The sequence below is a fragment of the Coregonus lavaretus genome (assembly GCF_964263955.1).
Source record: "Coregonus lavaretus genome assembly, contig: HAP1_SCAFFOLD_995, whole genome shotgun sequence".
Lineage (NCBI taxonomy): Eukaryota > Metazoa > Chordata > Actinopteri > Salmoniformes > Salmonidae > Coregonus > Coregonus lavaretus.
Window position 1 is genome coordinate 124,919 of NW_028160064.1, and position 22,317 is coordinate 147,235.

Consider the following 22,317-nt stretch of genomic DNA (forward strand, 5'->3'; position numbering starts at 1 on the left):
TTGAAAAATAAAAGCTGCTCTCGGAATGGCATGCTTTGAGCACTACCAAAAAGTGATATTTGCATGTGAAAAATGTCTTCCATATGCTGCATTTGCTATGGGTCTATTGTTTACGTTTTGTTGGTGACACTTTGATATCTCGATAAGTCTATCAAAAGTGTGTGAGTTTGAGCATGCCATTTTTTTTTCCAGCACTAATTAAATTGAGCAATAAAAGCCCCACTTTTGAAGCACAATACCATGGGGGGGTTTACATTTTACATTTTAGTCATTTAGCAGACGCTCTTATCCAGAGCGACTTACAGGTAGTGAATACATATTTCTTTATACTGGCCCCCCGTGGGAATCGAACCCACAACCCTGGCGTTGCAAACGCCATGCTCTATCAACTGAGCTACATCCCTGACGGCCATTCCCTCCCCTACCCTGGACGACGCTGGGCCAATTGTGCGCCGCCCATGAGTCTCCCGGTCACGGACGGTGGCGACAGAGCCTGGATTCGAACCAGGATCTCTAGTGGCACAGTTAGCACTGCGATGCAGTGCCTTAGACCACTGCGCCACTCAGGAGTAGAAGGTAGAAGGTAGAAACTCAAACTTTTATTCCATACACTATGCAGCTGTTGCAAGAGTGCATATTTCACTAGCTGTCCACTGGGGCGTATTCATTGTGCCGATTATGTTGCAAAATGTTGCAAAAAAAGCCAACGCAATGAAACGGGGAGGGACCTACCTGACTTTGTCTGACAGAAACTCTTGTCACAGAGATTCTAAACCCAGAGGCGCAACATTGCGAGACTACCGGGACTACCTTTAGGGTACCTGTCTGGCATCTGTGCTGGTAAGGGAACAGATGCCAGACAGGTAGGATTCCAGTTGAGGTGGTTTAATAACGCTGAAGATGGACAGGCACGGAACAGCACCGCACAGTGTATGTAGTATGGATGGGCTAAGGCACTTAGTTGTCTGGCAAATTTCAACAAGGACGCACACTGGTCTTGGCTAACACAATGAAAGCTACCTGGTGGGAAAACACAAGGATGGCTGGAACTTTCTCTCACTTGACTTCTCTCGAGCTGATCTTCTCTGAGCTGGAGATCGCCCAGCATGCTCTGATCCACTTCACCGGTGGGCGGAGCTACAGCTCTGATATGATGGACTAATTACTGAAATGATTAACTACAAATACTTCACAGCCTTTTGTAGTCACAACTTTGTCTTACCGCTCGTGGTAACGTTAGCCATTACACGACTCATTAGCTAGCAAAGTAAACATTCAGAACGTTCATTTAGTGCCAAGTAGTTAGCTAGCATCACGATACATCAAGATACTGAGATATTAAATAGCTGAGATAGTCTGATCTCCACACAGCTTGATCCATATACAAAACATTCATAAGGCACTTTATTCAGCTAGACTAGACTTGTATGAGGATTATGACATGGTATATCACATACCTTCTTCGCCATAATGGAAAGGGAACTCAAATATGGCGGCAACGGTGAACTTGACACCAGACCAATACCATTTCATGCCAGGAGAGGGCGGAAGAACAATGCATAAGAGCTTGAATAGAGACAACATCTTGGAATTTATTCCCTTTAGAATGAGAATCAAATATTTTGACGAACTTCATACAAATACATGCAAGTGAAAACTGCTCCTGCTACATACAGTATACACCCCAGGAAGAATATGACACCTTTCCAAAAAATTATAGAGCACTTAAATATTATGGTCATTTTGTCATTTTCATAATTCATAGAATGTTTGGGAATGAGGTATACTAAAGCATTTGTGAAAATTCAATAGCAATAAAGAGTGGGAAAGCGGTCTTGCGTTTGGACAATTAATAGACACTGCAGTAAATAAAACCTAATAAAAACACATGCTCATCTAGGACCGAGTCTACACAGACCGGTGCGCCATAGTTATTCAGATCTACAGCAGGCCTATATGCAAATAAGCCATTTTTCACATGGGCCTGCCATCATTCAGTTTGAACTGTGTTTTTACAGGCAGTAGCAACAGTGTGACTTTAGATCATTAGAATGCATTGGCCAAAAGCCACAAAATACACCTGAATGGATTTCTGGAAATATGTAAATACCACAGGAGTCCTCTTACATTTGGGAACTTCACAGTCCTATTGATCAAACAACTGTGAACAGGTAGGGTCTCTCGCGCTCAGTTGCCTATGCACATCAACAACTAAAGCTAGCCAGAGCGAGATGAGAAAAAATCTAAGGAGAGAACATTAGATAAACCCTCAAACCTTTTCAGCTAGTTGGCCGTCAAAAACGCACTGATAAACAATGGAGAATAGTAGCCTGCTAGTCCATTCTGCAGCTTGCCTGCCAATGCATGCTTGTCCCAACCCACGTTTTGACAAAATTGGAACTTGCCTGCCTACCTGCCTGCCTATTTGATCGATGCTAAATAGATTTGATTGACAACTAAGAGATATGCTAACTGTGGATAACAGTCGTTCATGTTCAGCATAGCTAGCTAGCAAAGCGGATTCACATTTCTTGCTAGCTAACCAAATGACACCAGTATGTGTAGCTGTAGCCACTGAAAAGCGATGAAGGGAAAAAGTCTGTCACTCACCCACGCCTCCAATGACATGAAATCCTCCCAGCAGCTAGCTAGCTAACGTTAGGCTTCGTGTTTTTAGATTGCTAAATAAATATCTACATAAATAGATACGCTAGCCTATTAGCCATGTTATGACTGATTTTGATTGTATTGACATTCCCAGCCTTAGTTACAGTCCTCCGTTTTTGTTCAAAATATTGAGTCATTGAAACTGAAAGACTGCATCCTGAATGGGTGGAGGCAGCAAACCATGTTAGGTCAGCTGTGATTTACAACCTGATAGCAATATTTTTTTGGACTACCAATAAATGTATTGGTGAATTATATCATGCATTGAACTGCATCCATCTATTCTGCCAACAATGTCTTACTGTACGTCATGGAATTTTGAGTCAAATAGAATCAATTTTTAAAACCTCTTATGAAGTTGGTTTTGTAGCATAAACTGGGAATTTGATATTTCTGACTGATATTATGATTGTCTGTTTGTTTCATGTCTGCAAAGTAGTTAAAACGCTGTCAGTTCCACTTTAAACTTGGCCTTTTTTCAGTGCTGACTTGAATGTCATTGAGAAAACAGAAAGGTATCAACAACAAAAAATTCATAAACATATTTTCTGAATTTAAAAGTAATCCTTGAAGTAATCATCTCTTTGTCGTTTTCCAAAAGTATCAGTAATCTGATTACAATATTTTAGCTGGTAACCTAACGGATTACAGAAAAGAAAAAAAATTGTAATTCGTTACTCCCCAACCCTTAGTGAATAATACTATACTATACGACAGCCATGTCTGCAAAAACACTGCAGTGAATACTACAGTAAAGTCAGCAAAAACACAACAGTGAATACTATTGTACACTACAGTCATGTCTGCAAAAACAATAGTCCGCAATACTATAGTATATAACTATAGTAATACTACAGTATTTAGACCATAGTATACTTTAGTATTTATTAATGTGGGTAAGCTGTAAATGTGTAATATATTTGATGTTTGAACTAGGATCACAATCGGAATAAATGTCAAAGGTTTTTTGTGTTATTCTCGACAAATTTCTAAATGCATTGTATCCACATTTGTGGTTGTATTGTTTTTTTAAGTAGTCAGATAAAATTTTCAATCAAGGGATACTACAGTGTGGAGTATAGTATTCTACAGTATATTGCAACATTCTATAGTAAGCACTACATGATCAAGGGGGAACCTCAGTGGAAATCCCCGGCATCAGCTCCCCAAGGACAGCACGTTCAAATCAAAAGAGCATCGACAAAGCTAGCAGCTAGCAATAAAGCTAGCTAGCAGTCCAATCCATCTAAAAATTCTAAAGTAAGTACTACATGATTGAGGAATACTACAGTGTGTGGAATATAATTATCCAGTATACTACAAAATTATATTGTAAGCACTACACAATCGAGGTACACTACATTGTGGAGTATAGAATTCTACAGTATACTACAGCTTACTATAGTATTCTATAGTAAACTGTAATATTGTTTTATGTAGGAGGTTACACATACCTGCTGAGAGTCTGGGGAAGATGAGGAAGAGGAGGATGAGGCGGGCGAGATTGGGAGCCATGTACTGATGTGTGTGTCAAGGACAAAGTCAACAGCGAGAAATACTCTACTTCCTTATGTTCACAGACCTCACTTTCTTTAACTCTCTTCCTGTGTCTGTGTACATTCCCCCCACAGTGGCAGATAGCAACTATTGCGTTAAATTGGCTAGTTTAACCCAAAAGTCATAGTCACTACAATGTACATGTATTTCAGCTTTCTCTAAGGCCTTTTATGCACCAAGAGTCACTACTATCCTGTTACCCTCTGATGGAAAACAGGCCACTAATGATACAAAGACTGGATGCAGGAGCATCATGCACCACATTTTCAATGGCCAAATTCAATATTTCTGAAGAAGGCCATTAAAGGCTGAAACGTCAGTCTTTTAAACTTGCTTAATAAAACAAATACTTTTTATGGTGAGCGAGCGTTGCACCTTTTCTTTTCTAAATTCAATATTTCTGAATTAATTCTGTATAAAATAAACTATATCATACATTTATGTCAAAGAAATTTATAGAATTCAGGTGTGCTGCATAGATGGAGTGATGGGAACTAGACCTCCACAGACTCTCACTTTAAGCCAGGTCAGGGTTCAGGGTCCTTCAGGGGCCAACTCAAAACCACAGGCAACTCAAAACCACAGATAATATCTTCATAGTGTCAAAATTAGCTCAGGTCAGGAAGTTGCAGTAACACAAGGCTGCAAGTCTTGGGTAAACTCATTCCACGACGTCATGTTAAATACTGAGCTACAGTGCATTTGGAAAGTAATCAGACCCCTTGACTTTTTCCACATTTTGTTAAATTACAGCCTTATTCTAAAATGGATTCAATTGTTTTTCCCCCTCATCAATCTACACACAATACCACATAATGACAAAGCAAAAACAGTTATTTAGACATTTTAGCAACAACCCCCCCCTGAAATATCACATTTATGTAAGTATTTTTACCCTTTCCTCAGTACTTTGTTGAAGCACCTTTGGCAGTGATCACAGCCTTGAGTCTCGGGGGGGGGGGGGTTTGTTGCAAAAATTTCTAAATAACTTTTTACTTTGTCATTATGTGGTATTTTGTGTAGATTGATGAGGGAGGAAAAACAATTGAATCATCAAGCTCTGTCAGGTTGGATGGGAACCATTGCTGCACAGCTATTTTCAGGTCTCTTCAGAGATGTTCGATCGGGTTCAAGTCCGGGCTCTGGCTGGGCCACTCAATGACATTCAGAGACTTGTCCCAAAGCCACTCCTACGGTGTCTTGGCTGCGTGCTTAGGGTCGTTGTCCTGTTGAAACGTAAACCTTTGCCCCAGTATGAGGTCCTGAGCGCTCTGGACAGGTTTTCATCAAGGATCTCTCTGTACTTTGCTCCGTTCATCTTTCCCTCGATCCTGACTAGTCTCCCAGTCCCTGCTGCTGAAAAACATCCCCACAGCATGATGCTGCCACCACCATGCTTCACCGTAGGGATGGTGCCAGATTTCCTCCAGACGTGACGCTTGGCATTCAAGCCAAAGAGTTCAATCTTGGTTTCATCAGACCAGAGAATCTTGTTTCTCATGGTCTAAGAATCTTTAGGTGCCTTTTGGCAAACTCCAAGCGGGCTGTCATGTGCCTTTTACTGAGGAGTGGCTTCCGTCTGGCCATTCTACCATAAAGGCCTGATTGGTGGAGTGATGCAGAGATGGTTGTCCTTCTGGAAAGTTCTTCCATCTCCACAGAGGAACTCTAGAGCTCTGTCAGAGTGACCATTGGGTTCTTGGGCTCCTCCTTGACCAAGGCCCTTCTCCCCCAATTTTTCAGCTTGGCCGGGAGGCCAGCTCTAGGAAGAGTCTTGGTGGTTCCAAACTTCTTCCATTTAAGAATGATGGATGCCACTGTGTTCTTGGGGACCTTCAATGCTGCAGAAATGTTTTGGTACCCTTCCCCAGATCTGTGCCTCGACACAATCCTGTCTCTGAGCTCTACGGACAATTCTTTCGACCTCATGGCTTGGTTTTTGCTCTGACATGCACTTTACAACCTTATATAGACAGGTGTGTGAATTTCCAAATCATGTCCAATCAATTGAATTTACCACAGGTGGACTCCAATCAAGTTGTAGAAACATCTCAAGGATGATCAATGGAAACAGGATGCACTTGAGGTCAATGTCGAGTTTCATAGCAAAGGGTCTGAATACTTATATAAATACATATTTATTTAAAATTTCTCAACCTGTTTTTTTGTAAATAAGGTATGTTTTTTTTCCATTTTTATATATTTGCAAAGTTTTCAAAAAAACTGTTTTTGCTTTGTCCTTATGGGGTATTCTGTGTAGATTGCTGAGGATTTTGATTTATTTAATCAATTTTAGAATAAGGCTGTAACGTAACAAAACGTGGAATAAGTCAAGGGTTCTGAATACTTTCCGAAGGCACCTTCTATCTTTGGCTCCAACTAAGCAAACTACTTCCGATACATCAGAATTTCACACTCAAACTCACAAAGCACAGAGCTCACATCATTTTTGATAGCCCACAGGCACTTCTTCAGTATGACATTTTCTTTTGAATTTCCTTTATTGTATTTTGGTTTTTCAGTTCTACTATCTTTGTTACTGCCTGTAGGGTTGGCCCAGCAGTTGGAGGCTTAAAAGCATTAAAGTGGAGGCAGCGATATGGAGTCACCATTGGGTTATTTTACAAAAAGGTTGTGGAGTTCCAGAATCCGGTGAGGAAAATTACAGTGCAAGACAAAATAGAAAACGAAACAAAATGACAAACTTGAGACTAGACTTCAAGTTGGGCCCTAAAAGCTAAATACCTTGTGTCAAAGGTTCACCATGGTCTGCCCGGGAGGAGCTCTACCCCAGCCGTTGGTCGTGTTCCTCTGCTCAGACGTTGCTGACGCATGCCAGATCTTACAACGCCTGGTCTCAATTGGGCTCCCCTGATTAAATAAAAGTGAATAAATGATAATAACATATGATGTGGTTTGCTGATATGTAAAATACCAGGAGATCTGGTATGCATCAGCAACGTCTGAGCAGAGGAACACAACTCATATGTTATAGCAAGGACCGCACAGTCAATGACATGGAAGGCAACCATTGGTTGATGCATGCAACATCTGAGCAGGGGAACGCATCCTTTATGTTGCGTTAGCCCCACCTACGGAGACAAACCAAAACAGTTAATCAATCAAAAAACAACACATTCAAAAGGACAAATAATATTGTCTATAAGATATTAATCAACGTAAATGTTGACTGCGAACAACAGTTACAAAATGACCATTTAATAAAGTGCATGGATTATGTGAATAGCGCTCGACCACACGGTTAACAAACATGTAATCTGATGTGTGCCGCTATGATGTTACTGAGATATACATGAATGAAATGATTCTGGTGTGTGTAGGTGCTTCGGTAGCCTACTCTATAGGGCACAGCTTAGCCCCGTGACACAGCCTTCAGGCTTTGGCTAGCGACGCCTCCAACTTTGAGTTCTCCCCCCGGATCAGAAGGGTAAAACAACACTGGAAATAAAGGATTTGAGTCTTTGTCTGTGCAGCTGTTTAATGTAATAAAAAGTACATCTTTATAAAAGGCCACACAACTCTGGTCTCTCTTTTGGTACCAGCCACAGCATTACATAACAACCTCTCCCTCAACGTGATCAAGACAAAGGAGATGATTGTGGACTACAGGAAAAGGAGGACCGAGCACGCCCCCATTCTCATCGACGGGGCTGTAGTGGAGCAGGTTGAGAGCTTCAAGTTCCTTGGTGTCCACATCACCAACAAACTATCATGGTCCTAACACAACAAGACAGTCTTGAAGAGGGCACGACAAAGCCTATTCCCCCTCAGGAGACTGAAAAGATATGGCATGGTTCCTCAGATCCTCAAAAGGTTCTACAGCTGCACCGAGAGCATCCTGACTGGTTGCATCACCGCCTGGTATGGCAACTGCTCGGCCTCCGACCACGAGGCACTACAGAGGGTAGTGCGTACGGCCCAGTACATCTCTGGGGCCAAGCTTCCTCCCATCCAGGACCTCTATACCAGGCGGTGTCAGAGGAAGGCCCTACAAATTGCCAAAGACTCCAGCCACCCTAGTCATAGACTGTTCTCTCTGCTACCGCACGGCAAGCGGTACCAGAGCGCTAAGTCTGTCCAAAAAGCTTCTACCCCCAAGCCATAAGACTCCTGAACAGCTAATCAAATGGCTACCCGGACTACTTGCATTCCCCCCCCCCCCCCCCCCCCCCCCCCCTCCATCTATGCATAGTCACTTTACCTCTACCTACATGTACATATTACCTCAATTACCTCAACTAACATTTTTTTGACATTTTAGTCATTTAGCAGACACTCTTATCCAGAGCGACTTACAGGAGCAATTAGGGTTAAGTGCCTTGCTCAAGGGCACAGACAGATTTTTCACCTAGTCGGCACAATGCTCTTAACCACTAAGCTACCTGCCGCCCTGTGCCCCCGCACATTGACTCTGTACCGGTACCCCCTGTATATAGCCTCGCTACTGTTATTGTACTGCTGCTCTTTAATTATTTGTTATTTTCTATTTTTATTATTTTATTTCTTACTTATCTATTTTTTTACTTAACACTTTCTTAAAACTGCATTGTTGTTTAAGGGCTTGTAAGTAAGCATTTCACTGTAAGGTAGGTTGTATTCGGCGCATGTGACAAATACAATTTAATTTGATTTGATATAGAACTATTTAGCCTAATAGGATCTCTGTGGTGCCAGCAAACTCATTGTGTTCTGACTGCCATTTTATTCAGATTAGGCCTATCTTCATTCATAACTGTCCCAATAGGGTGTTTGACCCACTGAATACTAATGATTTCTATCTTCATCCAGCAGGTGTCAGTAAAGTTCCACCTGCAATGTGAAGCGATGAACCTACAGTCAGTGCAAAGTACAGCTAAATTTAGGAAGGAGTCAAGGACACACAGCTGTTATTATTAATTTACACACATTTTTCAGAATGATTATTGATACAATTTACCCATTGATCTCGTCATAATACCGTTGTCAACTTCCATGAAACTGTAATAGACAAAATAAAAAAATCCAGAAAACATTCAACTACTACATGTTCACATTTAGGGAACCTTATATAATTAATTTGCTTATTTATGATTGTGTACAACTAAAGTTTTGGCATATTGATCGTTTATTTCCTAACTTGGCATAGGCTAAAGTATTTATGAATATTCACGAAGAGGCGTGGTCACTTGTGACAGAGCGTCTACACACCTCTTGTCAGTCAGGTTATCACAGTTTGCTGCGGGCGATAGTCCACTATACATTTTTACACCAAACACCACATTCCGTCTCTTCAAGGAATCGCCGCATGGTTCAGGTAAAACCGAATTACTTTATCTCCATGTAGGCTTACTACTGCTCTTTGTGACTGTATCATTTCTCTGCGTTTTGGATAGGCTACCTGTAGCCCAATAATGGACTGGAACCTAACCTTAGTCCTTAGTCCAAGGACCTTACATGTTCGGTTTAACCCCCTAGAGCAGGGGTGTCAAACGTAACGGGTTTAATCCGGCCCGCGAGATGATTTAAAAAAAATAAAAAATAATAATAATAATAATAATAATTTTTTAATTTTTTAATTTTTAATTTTTTAAGTATAAAAATGCGCTGCAATTTTTCAATAAAATAAACTGCTGTTCCAATTGCGTCCACTGGATGGCGCAATAGCAATTGTGTTAAGCAAGCAAACTGTTTATACCGGGGCAGAGCAAGTAGGTCAAGCACGTGCAGCCAATGAGCTACTTTGTTTTGCCCGCGATATTTATTACGGCTTCTACTTTTAACATTATGTGCTTTGGCACCCTCATTGCCCCAATATGTCTCTGTCAATAAAGAGAAAAGTGGACGCAGAGTGCAGAGTGTTCCAAGAAAAATGGTCATCCTATTTAATCACGGAATTGAATGGGAAAGCTGTATGTTTGGTGTGTTCAGAGCATGTTGCAGTGCTGAAAGAATATAACCTTTGTCGCCACTATGTGAGTCTTCATGCCGACAAATATGACAACTTTCAAGGACAGCGGAGATGAGAGAAGGTGAATGAACTGTTGGCGGGTCTGAAGAAACAGCAGTCTGTGTTTACTCACAGCCGAGACATCAGTGACGCTGCAGTGAAAGCTAGCTACCTCATTGCTAATGAAATCGCAGTGGCTTCCAAACCATTTAGTGAGGGTGAATTTTTCAGGCTTTTGCAAATATCAGCCTGACAAGAAACACAGTTGCAGACAGGATTTCCGATCTTTCAGTGGATTTGGACAGCCAGTTGAAGCAAAAAGTAAAGTCATTTATTGCGTTTTCGGTTGCAATTGATGAAAGCACGGACATTACAGATGTTGCACAACTGGTCATTTTTTCATCCGCGGAGTTGATGACACATTGACCGTCACCGAGGAGTTCGTGGAGTTGGTGCCGATGACAGATACAACGACAGCAGCTGATATTTTTACCGCACTCGTCGGCGCGCTGGACAGGGTCGGAGTGGACTGGTCCCGCGCTGTCAGCCTGGCTATAGATGGTGCGCCCTCAATGATCTGGAAAAAAGCAGGCGTTGTGACAAAGTTCAGAGAGAAAGTGCAATCTGCAAATGGAGGATGTGATTTTTTGACTTTTCACTGTATTTTGCACCAGGAGGCTTTGTGTTGCAAGTCATTAAAGATGGATAACGTCATGAAGGTGGTCATCCAAACTGTTAATTTCATCCGATCCAGAAGCCTGAATCACTGTCAGTTTGACAGCCTTCTCAGAGAGAAAGACCACATCTATGGCCTGCCATACCACACTGAGGTAAGATGGTTAAGCCGAGGTGCTGTGCTGAGGCGTTTCTTTGATTTACGAGAAGAAATTGAACAGTTCATGGAAGAAAAGGGCAAACCAGTGTTAGAATTTCATTCCGCAGAATGGATGCCGGACCTTGCATTTATGGTGGATGTTACAGAGCACCTGAATAACTTGAACAAACAGCTGCAAGGGCGCAACAAAGTTGTCACGCAGTATTATGACAGCATACGTTCTTTCAAGTTGAAGCTGTCATTGTGGGAGACGCAACTTGCCGGTGGTGATGCAGCTCACTTCCCCTGTCTGAAAAATGTGTGCGCGACCCAACATGTGGCAGACATGAAGCGGTTCAAAGATAAAATAACTGGACTGTTACGGGAGTTTGAGCAACGCTTTCAGATTTATGTTTATATGTTTTTATGTTGATGTGCTATTGTTTTTAATTGATTTTATTTTATTTGTATATTTAACCTATTCTTGACTCTGTGGTTCTTGCACTTGTTTGGGGAACAGGATTTCATTATTTTTATCTACATTTCTGCCTGAGAAATGACACCCTGATATAGTTCTGTGATCTGTGATATACTTCTGTGAATCACTGAGGCATTGTGTGTTTGTGTGTTCTTTGTCCTCAGAACTTTCAAATAACTTGAGGTGTTTTATGATTAATAGTGATGTTGTGCTTTAGGACACTGTCCTCAGGCTCCAGCTTTATGTTTATATGTTTTTATGTTGATGTGCTATTGTTTTTAATTGATTTTATTTTATTTGTATATTTAACCTATTCTTGACTCTGTGGTTCTTGCACTTGTTTGGGGAACAGGATTTCATTATTTTTATCTACATTTCTGCCTGAGAAATGACACCCTGATATAGTTCTGTGATCTGTGAAACAGTTCTGTTAATCACTGAGGCATTGTGTGTTTGTGTGTTCTTTTTCTTTAGAATTTTCAAATAAACTTGACGTGTTTTATGATTAATAGTGATGTTGTGCTTGTACTATTTTGGACACACTGTCCTCAGGCTCCAGCTTTATGTTGTATGTTGATCGTATTAAAACAAAGAAAACAATCTGAAGTTGTTGTTTTTAAGTTATATATACCATGATTTTTCCGGTCCGGCCCACTTGGGAATAGATTTTCCTCCATGTGGCCCCTGAGCTAAAATGAGTTTTACACCCCTGCCCTAGAGTTTAAGGGCCCGGGGCTGGGTTTCTAGTAAGCTAACATATTGATTTGTTTTATGATGTGCATACCAAGGATCATTTAGCCACTAGATTTAGAATTTTAGGACCCTGTAGGTATAAAAAAAAAAATATATAAACATTATTTGATGAAATGTACTACTATTATCCCATAGAAGCACATTGAATAACAGATTCATGCATGGAAAAACAGATAGTCCCCCCCCAAAAAATCCTATCTATATCGTAGATCTATGTCTCTCGTGTTTGTGAGTCTCATCTTTCCATAGAGGGGTCATACTAGTTTGTAGCCCAAACCGTTCGGATGCTACAGATGTTTTCTGGAGAAGACCGAATTTCGTAATGTCTCCTGGTCTGACTAACACCTGCGTAACTCTGCCACCTTCCTCCACAGATGTGGAAGGCCGCCATAGGCGGATGCGGTGGATTGAGACTTAGCCCATGCAAAAAAAAAAATATATCTAGCTTAAACAGACATATTTTAATGGTGATTTTATTATTATTAGATTTCCGCATGGGCGCAGACATCGGCTCTATCTTTTCAATGCAAGGGTTGTTTTCCCTTTGTTAGCGCAGGATAACACTGCAACTGTTAACTCCTATGTTTGCCATGAGTCTAATAACTATGATCTTGTTATTCTCCATTAGTATGTATTTTTGTGATAATTGCCAACTGCTGTACCTTTGTAACCCCTCCCAACTGACGTAACGCAATGTATGACTGATAAACACTATTCAACTGGAAATCTGTCTCATGGTCCTTTCAGTCTATAGTTCAAGTCAGTGGTTAACCAGAGCAAACATCTAGCTCCACCAATATCTAGTGTAGACATATTTCACTAAATATTATGTTACATATGGATAGGCACGAAATATAATATGGATAGGTACGAACTACAATTTGGATAGGTACGAAATGCAATTTGGATAGTGTCACACCCTGGCTCTGGGACTCATTATGTTGAGCCAGGGTGTGTTCATTCTATGTGTTTATTTCTATGTTGGGGGTTCTAGTTTGTTGATTTTCTATGTTTGCCTGAGTGACTCCCAATCAGAGGCAACGAGTGTCAGCTGTTGGCTGGTTGTCTCTGATTGGGAGCCATATTTAAACTGTATGTTTTTCCCTTTGGGTTTGTGGGTTTTTGTTCCGTGTTCGGTCATTGTTACCGTTGGACGTCACGAGTCGTTTCTTGTTTTGTATTGTTTAAAACTTTAACTAATTAAAGTATGTTTGTTCATCACGCTGCGCCTTGGTCTACTCCTTACCTCGATCGTGACAGATAGGGGTAAAGATTAACATAGATTTGTGTTTTATTCATCAGTGTTTAGGCTATGGATTACAATGACTTATGAGCATGGCTGTGACTACATATGAGGACACAGAGGTCAGGACCTCGTAATTTCTTCTAATAAAGCTAATAATAAAACAAATATATACTTTGTACACAATAAACAAAATCAAATACGGGTCAACCTCTAGATATTGATCCCAGCGTTGATCAAAGCTCAGAACGCTTACTAGACTTGATCTGACTGATTTATTCGCGCCTGCCTCTTTGCAAAGTTTTTATAAGTTAGGAACTAAAAAAAATAATACGTTAGGAACTTTAAAAAAGAATATGTTAGGAACGTAAAAAAAGAATAAGTGAGAAACATAAAAAAAATACGTTAGGAACTTTAAAAATAATATGAACATCTCCACATGGCCTATCTTCCCTGTAGGCCGACATTAAAATGCAATCAACATGCAAACAATAGTTCTAAAAATGTCATAGGTTTCCATTTCATCGCTGATGCTACGTGTCAGTGTGAATCATTTCTCATATTTCCCCCCTTTCAGGGGTATAACATTCCAATTGTATAGCTAATAGGCTACAGTGGGGAAAAAAGTATTTAGTCAGCCACCAATTGTGCAAGTTCTCCCACTTAAAAAGATGAGAGAGGCCTGTAATTTTCATCATAGGTACACGTCAACTATGACAGACAAAATGAGGAAAAAATATTCTATGAATTTATTTGCAAATTATGGTGGAAAATAAGTATTTGGTCAATAACAAAAGTTTCTCAATACTTTGTTATATACCCTTTGTTGGCAATGACACAGGTCAAACGTTTTCTGTAAGTCACAAGGTTTTCACACACTGTTGCTGGTATTTTGGCCCATTCCTCCATGCAGATCTCCTCTAGAGCTGTGATGTTTTGGGGCAACTCCCTCCAAAGATTTTCTATGGGGTTGAGATCTGGAGACTGGCTAGGCCACTCCAGGACCTTGAAATGCTTCTTACGAAGCCACTCCTTCATTGCCCGGGCGGTGTGTTTGGGATCATTGTCATGCTGAAAGACCCAGCCACGTTTCATCTTCAATGCCCTTGCTGATGGAAGGAGGTTTTCACTCAAAATCTCACGATACATGGCCCCATTCATTCTTTCCTTTACACGGATCAGTCATCCTGGTCCCTTTGCAGAAAAACAGCCCCAAAGCATGATGTTTCCACCCCCATGCTTCACAGTAGGTATGGTGTTCTTTGGATGCAACTCAGCATTCTTTGTCCTCCAAACACGACGAGTTGAGTTTTTACCAAAAAGTTCTATTTTGGTTTCATCTGACCATATGACATTCTCCCAATCCTCTTCTGGATCATCCAAATGCACTCTAGCAAACTTCAGACGGGCCTGGACATGTACTGGCTTAAGCAGGGGGACACGTCTGGCACTGCAGGATTTGAGTCCCTGGCGGCGTAGTGTGTTACTGATGGTAGGCTTTGTTACTTTGGTCCCAGCTCTCTGCAGGTCATTCACTAGGTCCCCCCGTGTGGTTCTGGGATTTTTGCTCACCGTTCTTGTGATCATTTTGACCCCACGGGGTGAGATCTTGCGTGGAGCCCCAGATCGAGGGAGATTGTCAGTGGTCTTGTATGTCTTCCATTTCCTAATAATTGCTCCCACAGTTGATATCTTCAAACCAAGCTGCTTACCTATTGCAGATTCAGTCTTCCCAGCCTGGTGCAGGTCTACAATTTTGTTTCTGGTGTCCTTTGACAGCTCTTTGGTCTTGGCCATAGTGGAGTTTGGAGTGTGACTGTTTGAGGTTGTGGACAGGTGTCTTTTATACTGATAACAAGTTCAAACAGGTGCCATTAATACAGGTAACGGGTGGAGGACAGAGGAGCCTCTTAAAGAAGAAGTTACAGGTCTGTGAGAGCCAGAAATCTTGCTTGTTTGTAGGTGACCAAATACTTATTTTCCACCATAATTTGCAAATAAATTCATTAAAAATCCTACAATGTGATTTTCTGGAAAACATTTTCTCAATTTGTCTGTCATAGTTGACGTGTACCTATGATGAAAATTACAGGCCTCTCTCATCTTTTTAAGTGGGAGAACTTGCACAATTGGTGGCTGACTAAATACTTTTTTCCCCCACTGTATGTGTCTGTAGATGGACTGAGGTGAATGAACCTACAGTAGCCAAGGTGATAATGACTGGGATAATTTTGGCTTGTTTTGCTGTTCTCCAAACAGCATTTTAAAGTTTCATTGTATAGAAATGCAGAAAAATGAGCTTCAACATTCACAAAAATGTCCCCCCCCTTCAGGACCTCTCTGAAACTCCCTGATTACGGCCCTGCTTGTGAGTCATCACCAGCATAATGGGTATGGCTGTATCATAGGTACCAGGTAGCATGGCAATCACATGAGAGCACCTGGGGCCATAAGTACGTATCGTAGTAAGAGTGCTGATTTAAGATACTTTTTGCCTTTTTAGATCACATTGAATCAGATTAAATGGACACGGAGGACCTGTTCCTAGATCAGCGCTGCTATTCTGAGACGCTTGATGCATTGGGCCACATACGGCCATCTAACATTAATGGACAGGCCCCAGATCTAACATTAATGGACAGGCCCCAGATCTAACATTAATGGACAGGCCCCAGATCTAACATTAATGGACAGGCCCTAGATCTAACATTAATGGACAGGCCCCAGATCTAACATTAAAGGACAGGCCCCAGATCTAACATTAATGGACAGGCCCCAGATCTAACATTAATGGACAGGCCCCAGATCTAACATTAAAGGATAGGTGACAACAAGGGACCACTTCAAATGCTTTCCCACCATCACAGTCATAGCAGATCAATGATTACCTCAAGGAAGGGAGGAGGAAAGGGTTCATGTTAGTATTGGAACATGTGCCACCATATCATCTAAAGACCTAGTGATGAGATTGGTAATGATCAGAGATTACTACCCTCTTCCATATTGAAGGGATGATTACTACCCCTTTCCATACTGAAGGGATGATTACTACCCTCTTCCATACTGAAGGGATGATTACTATCCCTTTCCATATTGAAGGGATGATTACTACCCCTTTCCATACTGAAGGGATGATTACTACCCTCTTCCATACTGAAGGGATGATTACTACCCCTTTCCATATTGAAGGGATGATTACTACCCTCTTCCATACTGAAGGGATGATTACTACCCCTTTCCATATTGAAGGGATGATTACTACCCTCTTCCATACTGAAGGGATGATTACTACCCTCTTCCATATTGAAGGGATGATTACTACCCTCTTCCATATTGAAGGGATGATTACTACCCTCTTCCATACTGAAGGGATGATTACTACCCTTTTCCATATTGAAGGGATGATTACTACCCCTTTCCATATTGAAGGGATGATTACTACCCCTTTCCATACTGAAGGGATGATTACTACCCCTTTCCATATTGAAGGGATGATTACTACCCTCTTCCATACTGAAGGGATGATTACTACCCCTTTCCATACTAAAGGGATGATTACTACTCCTTTCCATACTAAAGGGATGATTACTACCCTCTTCCATACTAAAGGGATGATTACTACCCTCTTCCATACTAAAGGGATGATTACTACCCTCTTCCATACTGAAGGGATGATTACTACCCTCTTCAATACTAAAGGGATGATTACTACCCTCTTCCATACTAAAGGGATGATTACTACCCTCTTCCATACTGAAGGGATGATTACTTCCATACCGAAGAGAGGACTACTTCCATACTGAAGGGATGATTACTACCCTCTTCCATACTGAAGGGATGATTACTTCCATACCGAAGAGAGGATTACTTCCATATTCCATACTGAAGGGATGATTACTACCCTCTTCCATACTAAAGAGAGGATTACTACCCTCTTCCATACTGAAGGGATCAATGTCATCAAGAGGAATCAATGCTACAATTTCCAACCTGATTGGAGAATGTGAAGATAATGATGTTGTGTCATGCCTCAATAAAGGGTTAAATCATTTATTGATTATAAGCAGTTCATATGTGGCCTTACGGTTATTATTGATCCATTCTAATGGAAGAATACGTATTTCTCTCTCCTCCGCTGCCTTTCAATCACTTCCATTGATCATTCATCCTTCCTATCACTTCCATTGATCATTCATCCTTCCTATCACTTCCATTGATCATTCATCCTTCCCATCACTTCCATTGATCATTCATCCTTCCTATCACTTCCATTGATCATTCATCCTTCCTATCACTTCCATTGATCATTCATCCTTCCTATCACTTCCATTGATCATTCATCCTTCCTATCACTTCCATTGATCATTCATCCTTCCTATCACTTCCATTGATCATTCATCCTTCCTATCACTTCCATTGATCATTCATCCTTCCCATCACTTCCATTGATCATTCATCCTTCCAATCACTTCCATCGATCATTCATCCTTCCTATCACTTCCATTGATCATTCATCCTTCCTATCACTTCCATTGATCATTCATCCTTCCTATCACTTCCATTGATCATTCATCCTTCCTATCACTTCCATTGATCATTCATCATTCCCATCACTTCCATTGATCATTCATCCTTCCTATAATTTCCACTGATCATTTGTCCTTCAAATCACTTCCATTGATCATTCATCCTTCCAAGCGCTTCCATTGATCATTCATCCTTCCAATCACTTCCATTGATCATTCATCCCTCCAAGCACTTCCATTGATAATTTGTCCTTTCAATCAATCCATTCATCATTCATTCTTCTTTATGTTGTCCTGTAGAGGTCAGAGTCACACACATTTGTTCTTACTCTATTTAATAAAGGGAAAGTATTATTAGTCAATGATGTTATAGACTTGCACATTCCAGCTGGGGATTGTATTGTGTGAGAGAGAACATTTCACATTCATTAAATTGTTCCCATTTGTTTTCCTGTTAACAAAAACAGAAAAACACTGTCTCTCTCTATGGATGTTCAATGGCATCAACTGTCATCTTTTTCACTAAGGGCAAACACACATGTGCGTGCACACACACACAAAGACTCATGATTGATGCCAAGCTGTGACAGGGCTCTGGAGATATCTGTAATTATGAGTTATCTTTCCATCGTTGGTCTCTATAAAGAGTTCATACATTCATAGAAAAAAAAGCTTTATATTGTGATGTGAATGGGGGAATCTTGGCTGTCTACCATTTCTTTATTAGACAGAGCTCATTGACACACAGTAATTGCCTAATACTGTAAATCAATTTTAGTGGATGTGTTCTAAGGAAACTCACAGTGGGTCGGAGTCGGGACCTAGATGATGTGTCCCGGAAACTTGGATTAGGACTGGGTGCTAGTAGCTATTATCCTCTGGATTAGGACTGGTTGCTAGTAGCTAATATCCTCTGGATTAGAACCGGGTGAGGACAGAGGACCCACTCTGACAACCACTGGATTAGAGAGAGGGCAAGAGGCCAATGTTTTGGATTGCCTCTGGATGGTGGGATTATCTTCTGTAGAAAATAGTCTCTCTCTCTCTCTCTCTCTCTCTCTCTCTCTCTCTCTCTCTCTCTCTCTCTCTCTCTCTCTCTCTCTCTCTCTCTCTCTCTCTGATTTTGTCTGAGGTTGCATCATTAAGGTTTATCACTTTGTTATGAAGTAGTTTACAGGTAGCTCAACATTATCATCCTGCTGTGTATGTGTGTGGGGGGGTATAACGTTTTTTCTTAAACTGGACGTTCAGTAGTCCATGTGTTGTCAAAACTAAGACAGCGTGTACTGTGTGAACACTTCTTTACACTACCCTGTCTGTCCGTCTGATGATCCTGGCACTGACAGCTCCCTCTACAGTGAGGAACTGATAAAGAGCTTTTCTCCTCCTCTGTCACGTCTTTAAGAGGGTTTTGACAGGCCGTCTGAATGAAGCAGCACTTTGTGATTGACTCAGACCTCCCTCTCTTAGGATGAGAGCTCCTCATCTCTGACAAGCTCTGTTAGGATGAGAGCTCCTCACCTCTGAAAAACTGACGGATGGGAACCTTTAGAGAAATTATCATAATCAGACTCTCCCTGTGGCATTTAATGATAACCCTTGAGCACTGTTTAAGAACTGTAGCATATAGCTCTCCCTGTGGAACTATGTGTCTGTTCTATTTGTATTCCATGTGCTCCTGCCTACCTGTTCTATGTTGTCCCACTTCTACATTCTGCACCTGTGTGATCCTGCTCATTTCATCTGTGTTATACAATTTGTATGTGATGCACCTGTGTGCTGCCATTGCGTTCCAGAGGTAGCTAGCTATGGCAAACACAATCTGTTGTCATGGCAACACTGGGGAGCGTTGTGATGTTTTCAGAGACACTACAGGCGTCTACAGTGAGATTGCGCAGAGCCCCTCTCTGACGTGTGTGTTTCTTTAATGGAATGAGAGTGTGAACATTTCCACCAAAAAGATAGAGAGAACACTAAAAAGGCAGAGACTAAGGGTATTTATAATAGTGTGCTTGTGTGCTCGTGTGTGTGCGTTTTCGTGCACCTATTTGTGAGAGAGTTTATAGTAGTGTGTGTGATGGTATGAGACACAGAATTAGAGATCAGAACCTTTCTAAATCAGATGAGACAGGGTGAGCCTTGCTCTACACAATGCATCCAACAGTGTTTTTACAGCATGTGAATCCTTATGATGTAAAACCATAGAACTGAAGAGAGCTCAAGGGGAACTAAAGGAAGCTAGAGACATGCACTATGTCATGCTGCAAAAGAGAGGGAACTGAAGGGAAGCTAGAGACAGTGACATGCTACAACAGAGAGGGAACTGAGGGGAAGCTAGAGACACTATGTCATGTTGCAACAGAGAGGGAACTGAAGGGAAGCTAGAGACACTTTGTCATGCTGCAACAGAGAGGGAACTGAAGGGAAACTAGAGACACTATGTCATGCTGCAACAGAGAGGGAACTGAGAGGAAGCTAGATACACTATGTCATGCTGAAACAGAGAGGGAACTGAAGGGAAGCTAGAGACACTGACATGCTGCAACAGAGAGGGAACTGAAGGGAAGCTAGAGACAGTATGTCATGTTGCAACAGAGAGGGAACTGAAGGGAAGCTAGAGACACTATGTCATGCTGCAACAGAGAGGGAACTGAGAGGAAGCTAGATACACTATGTCATGCTGAAACAGAGAGGGAACTGAAGGGAACCTAGAGACACTGACATGCTACAACAGAGAGGGAACTGAAGGGAAGCTAGAGACAGTATGTCATGTTGCAACAGAGAGGGAACTGAAGGGAAGCTAGAGACACTATGTCATGCTGCAACAGAGAGGGAACTGAAGGGAAGCTAGAGACACTATGTCATGCTGCAACAGAGAGGGAAATGAGGGGAAGCTGGAGACACTATTTCATGCTGCAACAGAGAGGGAACTGAAGGGAAGCTAGAGACACTGTGTCATGCTGCAACAGAGAGGGAACTGAAGAGAAGCTAGAGACACTATGTCATGCTGCAACAAAGAGGGAAGTGAGGGAAAGCTAGAGACCCTGTGTCATGCTGCAACAGAGAGGGAACTGAGGGGTAGCTAGATACACTATGTCAAGCTGCAACAGAGAGGGAACTGAAGGGAAGCTAGAGACACTATGTCATGCTGCAACAGAGAGGGAACTGAGGGGAAGCTAGAGACACTATGTCATGCTGCAACAGAGAGGGAACTGAGGGGAAGCTAGAGACACTATGTCATGCTGCAACAGAGAGGGAACTGAAGGGAAGCTAGAGACACTATGTCATGTAATTGTAAACAAACGCTGTCCAGCTTCAAAACACGGTCAGTTCTTGCAACTACGTATACAGTATAGCTCTGTCTATGAATTTCAGACTGGTTACACATTTATCATTTCATTTGTTGTAAAATGATATTTATAATTGGGTCATTATTTTGTATTTGACATTGCAGGTTTACAGGACAATCCATAGGACATTGCTGAGCACTATTCATTCTACTTTACTAGATACAAACAGTGAAGGGATCTTACCTGGAGTGACAGATAGGTAGAACAATTGTATCCTGATATCTGGTCCTCCATTGATCTCCACAACACACCTGTAATTCTCAGAGTCCTGTGACTTCAGGTTAGTCATGGTCATAGTGAAGATTCTCTTGTTGATGTCATCAGAGATTGAGGCATTACTACTGCTCTTAGGATGGTCAGTGCGTACCACATAAGAACACACATCCCAACCTAATCCTTTACACCAGTATTTCACATGGTTGATGTGATTCGGATCATATTGACATGGGATGGTGATGGAGCCTCCTGTCTGCACAGACACATACCTCACTGTAGACACATCAACACAAAACACATTTAAATTAGAATTAACATTTAACAGAATCTGTACAAAGGAAAAATACAAAATGAATCACATTGCTCCAACACACAGCTCGTTCATGATTGAGATTGATTATACAGTGTTTTAAGTGAATAGACCCAGGGGACTTCGCCCTTAATTCGTAGAAATAGTACCCTTACCTGCTGAGAGTACAAAGAGGATGAGGGTGAGGATGAGGAAGAGGAGGAGGAGGAGGAGGGAGAGATGAAGAGCCATGTGAAGGTTTCAGTCTGTCTGTTAGATTATATGGTACCTGAGCACAAATGTGTGTCAAGGACGAAGGCAACAGCGAGAATTACTACTTGTTCACAGACCTCACTTTAACTCTCTTCCTGCTTCTGTTTGTGTGTACATGGCCCCCTCAGTGGCAGATAGCAACTATTGCATCATATGGACTAGTTTAACCCAAACTCATAGTCACTACAATGTAATTTATTTAAG

The 22,317-nt window shown here is 41.4% G+C and overlaps 1 protein-coding gene across 1 annotated transcript in view; it reads right to left on the reverse strand.

Annotated features, from left to right (window-relative positions):
• The window catches only part of LOC311122218 (uncharacterized protein), a gene marked incomplete at both ends in the record, with an annotated part of 31,825 nt that extends 9,733 nt beyond the window's left edge, over nt 1-22,092 (reverse strand). Inside the window, 2 exons of the mRNA XM_084196606.1 lie at nt 21,519-21,824; nt 22,017-22,092. Coding sequence (XP_084052732.1) covers nt 21,519-21,824; nt 22,017-22,092 — 382 coding nt within the window. The remainder of the gene's footprint in view (nt 1-21,518; nt 21,825-22,016) is intronic.
• Between the last annotated feature and the right edge of the window lie 225 nt (nt 22,093-22,317).